This window comes from Oncorhynchus gorbuscha, linkage group LG14 (assembly GCF_021184085.1).
Source record: "Oncorhynchus gorbuscha isolate QuinsamMale2020 ecotype Even-year linkage group LG14, OgorEven_v1.0, whole genome shotgun sequence".
In the NCBI taxonomy this organism is placed as follows: Eukaryota; Metazoa; Chordata; class Actinopteri; order Salmoniformes; family Salmonidae; genus Oncorhynchus; species Oncorhynchus gorbuscha.
The window spans coordinates 79,196,487-79,206,170 of NC_060186.1; the positions used below are offsets into that span (position 1 = coordinate 79,196,487).

General features: G+C 48.0%; 1 protein-coding gene across 3 annotated transcripts in view; it reads right to left on the reverse strand.

Moving 5' to 3' along the window:
• Positions 1-3,338: 3,338 nt before the first annotated feature.
• The window catches only part of LOC123995456 (jun dimerization protein 2-like), a 43,722-nt gene continuing 37,376 nt past the window's right edge, over positions 3,339-9,684 (reverse strand). For all 3 annotated transcript variants that reach the window (XM_046299086.1, XM_046299085.1, XM_046299084.1), the window contains 3 exons: positions 8,678-8,905; positions 5,570-5,668; positions 3,339-4,723 (listed from right to left, as the gene is read on the reverse strand). In XM_046299086.1, coding sequence (XP_046155042.1) covers positions 4,520-4,723; positions 5,570-5,668; positions 8,678-8,896 — 522 coding nt within the window. In that variant the 5' untranslated portion in view covers positions 8,897-8,905 and the 3' untranslated portion in view covers positions 3,339-4,519. The remainder of the gene's footprint in view (positions 4,724-5,569; positions 5,669-8,677; positions 8,906-9,684) is intronic.

A 9,684-nucleotide genomic window follows, 5' to 3' on the forward strand; every position in this document is an offset into this window, starting at 1 on the left:
CACCCTATTCCCTATATATAGTGCACTACTTTTGACCAGTGACCCATGAGCTCGCTGTATTGCTCAGGCTGGACTACAGCGTATATTCACGGGCGCTACTGAGCGGCATGGTGACTTTGGCCTGCTCCCTTTCCGACCTGGGCCGGTGCACACCTCCTTAGACGACCTGGTGGTCACCGGCTCCCCCAGGTCAGACACCATGTGGTGAATAGGATGGGACACCTCCTGTGCCAGTTATGATTATAACTGTCTGTTATCTCACATGGGAAACTTTAGCTCCGGCTCAGCCTGCTCTTGAAGGCAGGCTGAATGCCAGTGAGGCCCAGGAGGAAGAGCTAGGAGCCAGGCTGATAAGGCTGAGAGTCAGGCTGAAGACTAAGGCTGAGATCCAGGCTGATGACTAAGCCTGAGAGCCAGGATATTGACTAAGGCAGAGAGTCAGGCTGATGACTAAGCCTGAGAGCCAGGATATTGACTAAGGCTGAGAGCCAGGCTGATGACTAAGGCTGAGAGCCAGGATATTGACTAAGGCAGAGAGCTAGGCTGATGCCTAAGCCTGAGAGCCAGGATATTGACTAAGGCAGAGAGCCAGGCTGATGACTAAGGCAGAGAGCCAGGCTGATGGCTAAGGCTGAGAGCCAGGCTGATGACTAAGGTAGAGAGCCAGGCTGATGACGAAGGTAGAGAGCCAGGCTGATGACTAAGGCAGAGAGCCAGGCTGATGACTAAGGCTGAGAGCCAGGCTGATGACGTAAGGTAGAGAGCCAGGCTGATGACTAAGGCAGAGAGCCAGGCTGATGACTAAGGCTGAGAGCCAGGCTGATGACTAAGGCTGAGAGCCAGGCTGATGACTAAGGCTGAGAGCCAGGCTGATGACTAAGGCTGAGAGCCAGGCTGATGACTAAGGCTGAGAGCCAGGCTGATGACTAAGGCAGAGAGCCTGGCTGATGACTAAGGTAAGTATGTGTTTCATGTCGGTGGGGATCTTAATTTAACGATAGACTCATAGGTCCAGTTTCCCGGCCACAGATTAAGCCTAGATGCAGACTAAAAACCATTCTCAATGAAGAATCTCCATTGAACTACCTTCTTAGTCCAGGATTATACTTAATCTATATCCGGGAAACTGGCCCATAGACATTCACTGATGCTAGTTGGTGCATTACAAGCATTGCATAATGCAATGAAAGAAAATATTGACACACAGATCATTATCTATCCACATCACTCTCATCAGTCTTCCAGCAGACTGACTGACACACTGTGTTGTATCCATCAGACGGACCAGAGGTGGCCTTCTCAGCTTCACTAGGACTCGATGACACATACACAGGACACTTCAACCCTGAAATCACCCTGGTCTACGCTCAAGTCTTCACCAACAGCTACAGGTACTGCCTTATTTACATTTACATTTAAGTCATTTAGCAGACGCTCGTATGCAGATGTTTTACAAGGGAGGGCGCAACCTGAGGTGAGCCAAAATACCAATAATGTCAATAACAGTATCCCAATAGTGGTAACAGTATCCCAATAGTGGTAACAGTATCCCAATAGTAGTAACAGCATCCCAATAGTGGTAACAGCATCCCAATAGTGGTAACAGTGCAATAGTGGTAACAGTATCCCAATAGTGGTAACAGTATCCCAATAGTGGTAACAGTATCCCAAGTATCCCAATAGTGGTAACAGTATCCCAAAGTGGTAACAGTATCCCAATAGTGGTAACAGTATCCCAATAGTGGTAACAGTATCCCAATAGTGGTAACAGTATCCCAATAGTGGTAACAGTATCCCAATAGTGGTAACAGTATCCCAATAGTGGTAACAGTATCCCAATAGTGGTAACAGTATCCCAATAGTGGTAACAGTATCCCAATAGTGGTAACAGTATCCCAATAGTGGTAACAGTATCCCAATAGTGGTAACAGTATGGTAACAATAGTGGTAACAGTATCCAATAGTGGTAACAGTATCCCAATAGTGGTAACAGTATCCCAATAGTGGTAACAGTATCCCAATAGTGGTAACAGTATCCCAATAGTGGTAACAGTATCCCAATAGTGGTAACAGTATCCCCAGTGGTATCCCAATAGTGGTAACAGTATCCCAATAGTGGTAACAGTATCCCAATAGTGGTAACAGTATCCCAATAGTGGTAACAGTATCCCAATAGTGGTAACAGTAATAGTGGTAACAGTATCCCAATAGTGGTAACAGTATCCCAATAGTGGTAACAGTATCCCAATAGTGGTAACAGTATCCCAGTATCCCAATAGTGGTAACAGTATCCCAATAGTGGTAACAGTATCCCAATAGTGGTAACAGTATCCCAATAGTGGTAACAGTATCCCAATAGTGGTAACAGTATCCCAATAGTGGTAACAGTATCCCAATAGTGGTAACAGTATCCCAATAGTGGTAACAGTATCCCAATAGTGGTAACAGTATCCCAATAGTGGTAACAGTATCCCAATAGTGGTAACAGTATCCCAATAGTGGTAACAGTATCCCAATAGTGGTAATCCCAGTATCCCAATAGTGGTAACAGTATCCCAATAGTGGTAACAGTATCCCAATAGTGGTAACAGTATCCCAATAGTGGTAACAGTATCCCAATAGTGGTAACAGTATCCCAATAGTGGTAACAGTATCCCAATAGTGGTAACAGTATCCCAATAGTGGTAACAGTATCCCAATAGTGGTAATCCCAAGTATCCCAATAGTGGTAACAGTATCCCAATAGTGGTAACAGTATCCCAATAGTGGTAACAGTATCCCAATAGTGGTAACAGTATCCCAATAGTGGTAACAGTATCCCAATAGTGGTAACAGTATCCCAATAGTGGTAACAGTATCCCAATAGTGGTAACAGTATCCCAATAGTGGTAACAGTATCCCAATAGTGGTAACAGTATCCCAATAGTGGTAACAGTAACAGTAGTCCCAATAGTGGTAACAGTATCCCAATAGTGGTAACAGTATCCCAATAGTGGTAACAGTATCCCAATAGTGGTAACAGTATCCCAATAGTGGTAACAGTATCCCAATAGTGGTAACAGTATCCCAATAGTAACAGTATCCCAATAGTGGTAACAGTATCCCAATAGTGGTAACAGTATCCCAATAGTTATTGGGTAAACCACCATCGTTTGGGCATCACTGTGCGTTCTTCAGGGTGATGCCATGAATGCTTGAACCAGACAAACTACACAACTCGCGCAACCAATGACAATTAGAGAGGGGCGTGTCATGGTAAATGGTCTGACAACCACGCGCTACCAGACATTGCGATAGTAGTACCGTCACGCAAATAGATCAAGAAATGAAAGTCGTAGTGTAGTTTGACAAATATAATTTATATATGAGGGGGGGGGGTAAGAAAGTCATACATAAGTCATTGAGAGATATTGCCCAGCTGTTAACGGAACAATTCTTCTTTTCACAGCTGCTAAACAGCGTAATTATTCATATAGAAAAATAGAACTGGACTGACAGACAGATGTACAAATGCTAAATCACATCAAGTGATTAGAATGCAGAACATTTCACAATAATACATGTCGTATATATATATATATATAGAGTGGTATAAAATCAACACATTGCAAGACAAGACATTGACGTAACAATGCCTTTTTGTTTTATAAACAGGAGTGTAAACATTATTTCGTATAGTTTTATATGTGCTTTTATTTATGACGCCAGCGTCACCACAAATCGGATCAACCGCAATACTGCCATCGTCAAGGCAGAGGAGTATTTTTTTTTAGCATTGTAATATAGAATACAAAAAAAACAACTTTTATGTTCCAACTTAGTATAAATTGAATGTATGTATTGGACAGATCCTAGAATATTACTACAGCTGTATATGTAAAGGTGGTATACAGTACACTGGCTGGTTACACCTGTGTATCTCTACCGTTATACAGGTTTAGAGTGTTAAAAACAACAGCCCCTTTGTTTGTCTCAGTGCTGATAAGTGCCAGTAACAGAGCATTAGAATGATTGAGTGTTTCCTGTTCAACATTATAGTTTCCACTTTTATATCTTCTTCTATTTTGTCCTTTATTGTAAAATGATGGTTAAGATGCAGTAAGTAAACTGAGGGGCACTTGACTGGGTTTCAGAACAAACAGCACTTATTATGATGCAGAGAGAACAGGGTTGGGTGTAAGGCAGAGAGAGAGCCAGGCTGATGACTAGGGTAGGGTTCCCTCTTTTCCATCAAGAGCCCACCCAGGTAACATTACCAAGGTGTTACCGAGGCAACGGAACCTTAAAGATTTTTTTATTTTTAAAACAGGTCTTTGGCCAAAAACAGACGAGAGTCTCAACAAGTCTCCAGCTTTGAGGTCAAGACAGTACATACTGTATGTGCTTCAACAACAAAAAAACGGCAGTTGATTTTAGAATTTTTCCAAAATGGCCACCATTCATGACGATGATGACAGTTGTTGTTTTTTTGGCGGATCTATCTTTCCCGACCTTTGGTTTCTTGTTTCCCCCTGTGGATTCATTTGGATGCGGTCAGCTTTTCGGCAGCCAGGTGTTCAAGCAGGGGGTTGGCCTCGCTCTCGGGGGTCTTGACGCTGTCGGTGCGGACGATGCAGGTGGGGCGGTGGAGGTTGAGCATCACCATTAACTGCTGTCTCTCCATCCTCAACTCCTCAATCTGGGACTTCAGGTCAGTGTTCACCACCTCCAAACGCTCCGACTCCTACAGGGAGGACAGAGGGGGTACACTGTTAAGACTTATTTAGCCAGGCGAGTCAAGGAGACTTTCTCTTTTACAATAACCACTTGAGGTCCCACTTTAAACAAACTAGAACATAAATGCTTTACAGAGTATTCATAATGTCTTCATAAACACTATATAGATGCTTTACAGAGTATTCATAATGTCTTCATAAACACTATATAGATGCTTTACAGAATATTCATAATGTCTTCATAAACACTATATAGATGCTTTACAGAGTATTCATAATGTCTTCATAAACACTATATAGATGCTTTACAGAATATTCATAATGTCTTCATAAACACTATATAGATGCTTTACAGAGTATTCATAATGTCTTCATAAACACTATATAGATGCTTTACAGAACATTCATAAACACTATATAGATGCTTTACAGAACATTCATAAACACTATATAGATGCTTTACAGAACATTCATAAACACTATATAGATGCTTTACAGAACATTCATAAACACTATATAGATGCTTTACAGAACATTTCTATATAGATGCTTTACAGAAAACACTATATAGATGCTTTACAGAACATTCATAAACACTATATAGATGCTTTACAGAACATTCATAAACACTATATAGATGCTTTACAGAACATTCATAAACACTATATAGATGCTTTACAGAACATTCATAAACACTATATAGATGCTTTACAGAACATTCATAAACACTATATAGATGCTTCACAGCTCATTCATGTCTTTATATTATCTAGTCCATCTTCTACAGCCAAAGAACATCCCAGGTATAAATAAAGAACTCTTGCCGCCATTTTGAAAAAGAAAACGCGACTGACCCTTTGGAGGAAGTCCGTTCTCTCCTTCTTCCTGTTCCGACATCGAGCCGCTGCCACTTTGTTCTTATCTCTCCTCCGTCTCCTCCGCTCATCGTCCATCTGCAGGGAGAAGAGGTGTTGTGATTGGCTGAATGGGGGGGACCTTTCCAAGGCTTGTATATTACTAAAACATCGTGATGACAACCGTGGGCTCCATCATTCCTGTATGTTTTACTCCTGGGGTTTTTCCATACTGTTTTATTGTGAACTGCAGATAACTGTGCCTCAGTTTGACACATGTGATTGCCATCTTGGAGGCAAAAGTGAAGAGTTGAAGAGAACCCAGATTGAAAATGGTTAAGTTGTGTAACATCTAAACTACTTCTCAAATTGCCCACTTGGTGGAGCTAAAACTTAGTAGGCTGGTCCAGTTTTCAACAGACCACCATACATATAAAAAAACAGAACTCAAAATGATTAACATCCACCTCACGCTCTTCTTCCCCTCCATCTCCCTCCCCACCAGTCTACCCCTCCCTCCCTCCTCACCTCTCCCTTGATAGCAGTGAGCTCTTCCTCCATCTCCCTCCCCACCAGTCTACCCCTCCCTCCTCACCTCTCCCTTGATAGCAGTGAGCTCTTCCTCCATCTCCCTCCCCACCAGTCTACCCCTCCCTCCCTCCTCACCTCTCCCTTGATAGCAGTGAGCTCTTCCTCCATCTCCTCCCCACCAGTCTACCCCTCCCTCCTCACCTCTCCCTTGATAGCAGTGAGCTCTTCCTCCATCTCCCTCCCCACCAGTCTACCCCTCCCTCCCTCCTCACCTCTCCCTTGATAGCAGTGAGCTCTTCCTCCATCTCCCTCCCCACCAGTCTACCCCTCCCTCCCTCCTCACCTCTCCCTTGATAGCAGTGAGCTCTTCCTCCATCTCCCTCCCCACCAGTCTACCCCTCCCTCCTCACCTCTCCCTTGATAGCAGTGAGCTCTTCCTCCATCTCCCTCCCCACCAGTCTACCCCTCCCTCCCTCCTCACCTCTCCCTTGATAGCAGTGAGCTCTTCCTCCATCTCCCTCCCCACCAGTCTACCCCTCCCCCTCACCTCTCCCTTGATAGCAGTGAGCTCTTCCTCCATCTCCCTCCCCACCAGTCTACCCCTCCCTCCTCACCTCTCCCTTGATAGCAGTGAGCTCTTCCTCCATCTCCTCCCCACCAGTCTACCCCTCCCTCCTCACCTCTCCCTTGATAGCAGTGAGCTCTTCCTCCATCTCCTCCCCACCAGTCTACCCCTCCCTCCTCACCTCTCCCTTGATAGCAGTGAGCTCTTCCTCCATCTCCCTCCCCACCAGTCTACCCCTCCCTCCCCCTCACCCTCTTGATAGCAGTGAGCTCTTCCTCCCTTGATAGCAGTGAGCTCTTCCTCCATCTCCCTCCCCACCAGTCTACCCCTCCCTCCTCACCTCTCCCTTGATAGCAGTGAGCTCTTCCTCCATCTCCCTCCCCACCAGTCTACCCCTCCCTCCTCACCTCTCCCTTGATAGCAGTGAGCTCTTCCTCCATCTCCCTCCCCACCAGTCTACCCCTCCCTCCCTCCTCACCTCTCCCTTGATAGCAGTGAGCTCTTCCTCCATCTCCCTCCCCACCAGTCTACCCCTCCCTCCCTCCTCACCTCTCCCTTGATAGCAGTGAGCTCTTCCTCCATCTCCCTCCCCACCAGTCTACCCCTCCCTCCTCACCTCTCCCTTGATAGCAGTGAGCTCTTCCTCCATCTCCCTCCCCACCAGTCTACCCCTCCCTCCTCACCTCTCCCTTGATAGCAGTGAGCTCTTCCTCCATCTCCCTCCCCACCAGTCTCCCCCCTCCCTCCTCACCTCTCCCTTGATAGCAGTGAGCTCTTCCTCCATCTCCCTCCCCACCAGTCTACCCCTCCCTCCTCACCTCTCCCTTGATAGCAGTGAGCTCTTCCTCCATCTCCCTCCCCACCTCTCCCCAGTCTACCAGTCCCCCTCCCTCCTCACCTCTCCCTTGATAGCAGTGAGCTCTTCCTCCATCTCCCTCCCCACCAGTCTACCCCTCCCTCCTCACCTCTCCCTTGATAGCAGTGAGCTCTTCCTCCATCTCCCTCCCCACCAGTCTACCCCTCCCTCCCTCCTCACCTCTCCCTTGATAGCAGTGAGCTCTTCCTCCATCTCCCTCCCCACCAGTCTACCCCTCCCTCCTCACCTCTCCCTTGATAGCAGTGAGCTCTTCCTCCATCTCCCTCCCCACCAGTCTACCCCTCCCTCCCTCCTCACCTCTCCCTTGATAGCAGTGAGCTCTTCCTCCATCTCCCTCCCCACCAGTCTACCCCTCCCTCCTCACCTCTCCCTTGATAGCAGTGAGCTCTTCCTCCATCTCCCTCCCCACCAGTCTACCCCTCCCTCCTCACCTCTCCCTTGATAGCAGTGAGCTCTTCCTCCATCTCCCTCCCCACCAGTCTACCCCTCCCTCCCTCCTCACCTCTCCCTTGATAGCAGTGAGCTCTTCCTCCATCTCCCTCCCCACCAGTCTACCCCTCCCTCCTCACCTCTCCCTTGATAGCAGTGAGCTCTTCCTCCATCTCCCTCCCCACCAGTCTACCCCTCCCTCCCCCTCACCTCTCCCTTGATAGCAGTGAGCTCTTCCTCCATCTCCCTCCCCACCAGTCCTCCCTCCCCTCACCTCTCCCTTGATAGCAGTGAGCTCTTCCTCCATCTCCCTCCCCACCAGTCTACCCCTCCCTCCTCACCTCTCCCTTGATAGCAGTGAGCTCTTCCTCCATCTCCCTCCCCACCAGTCTACCCCTCCTCCCTCCTCACCTCTCCCTTGATAGCAGTGAGCTCTTCCTCCATCCCCCTCCCCACCAGTCTACCCCTCCCTCCTCACCTCTCCCTTGATAGCAGTGAGCTCTTCCTCCACCTCCTCCTCCTCACCTCTCCCTTGATAGCAGTGAGCTCTTCCTCCACCTCCCTCCCCACCAGTCTACCCCTCCCTCCTCACCTCTCCCTTGATAGCAGTGAGCTCTTCCTCCATCTCCCTCCCCACCAGTCTACCCCTCCCTCCTCACCTCTCCCTTGATAGCAGTGAGCTCTTCCTCCACCTCCTCCTCCTCACCTCTCCCTTGATAGCAGTGAGTGGCCTCTTGCCCAGCCGTCCCAGGAAATGCAGTGGTGACAACATGGCGCCCAGGTTCCTGAAGTCCTGCGCCAGTTTGAGCTGGTCGGTGAGCGTAGTGGCAGAGATGCCCGCCAGTGGGCCCAGGCTGGGCAAGGAGCCGGCCGTCAGGGAGGGGTCAAGGATCTGGCCGGGCATCATGTTAGACCCAGCCACCATACACCACAGCTATGGAGGGAGAGAGGAAGAGGGGGAGAGAGGAGGAGATGGAAGGTCATTGATTGTAAGGTCCAGCTACTTTATTGCCCATTGCTAAAGGGTCTTCTTACGTGCCTTATTCATGTCCCTGTGTCCGTTTCCTTTCCCTCACAGTTCTAAAGCTATTTTCTCATATCCTCGACAGACAGCTTTAACAGAATTGACAGACTGGATTTTGCTGAATTCTACTCTGGAATGTTCATCTACATGTTTAAGTAGGCTCCATGTAGGCTCCATGTTCAGGCTCCATGTTCAGGCTCCATGTAGGCTTCATGTAGGCTCCATGTAGGCTCCATGTTCAGGCTCCATGTAGGCTCCATGTTCAGGCTCCATGTAGGCTCCATGTTCAGGCTCCATGTTCAGGCTCCATGTAGGCTCCATTTTCAAGCTCCATGTAGGCTCCATGTAGGCTCCATGTAGGCTCCATGTAGGTTCCATGTAGGCTCCATGTTCAGGCTCCATGTTGGCTCCATGCTCAGGCTCCATGTAGGCTCCATGTTGGCTCCATGCTCAGGCTCCATGTAGGCTCCATGTTGGCTCCATGTTGGCTCCATGCTCAGGCTCCATGTAGGCTCCATGTTGGCTCCATGTTGGCTCCATGTTGGCTCCATGCTCAGGCTCCATGTTGGCTCCATGTTGGCTCCATGCTCAGGCTCCATGTAGGCTCCATGTTGGCTCCATGTTGGCTCCATGTTGGCTCCATGCTCAGGCTCCATGTAGGCTCCATGTTGGCTCCATGCTCAGGCTCC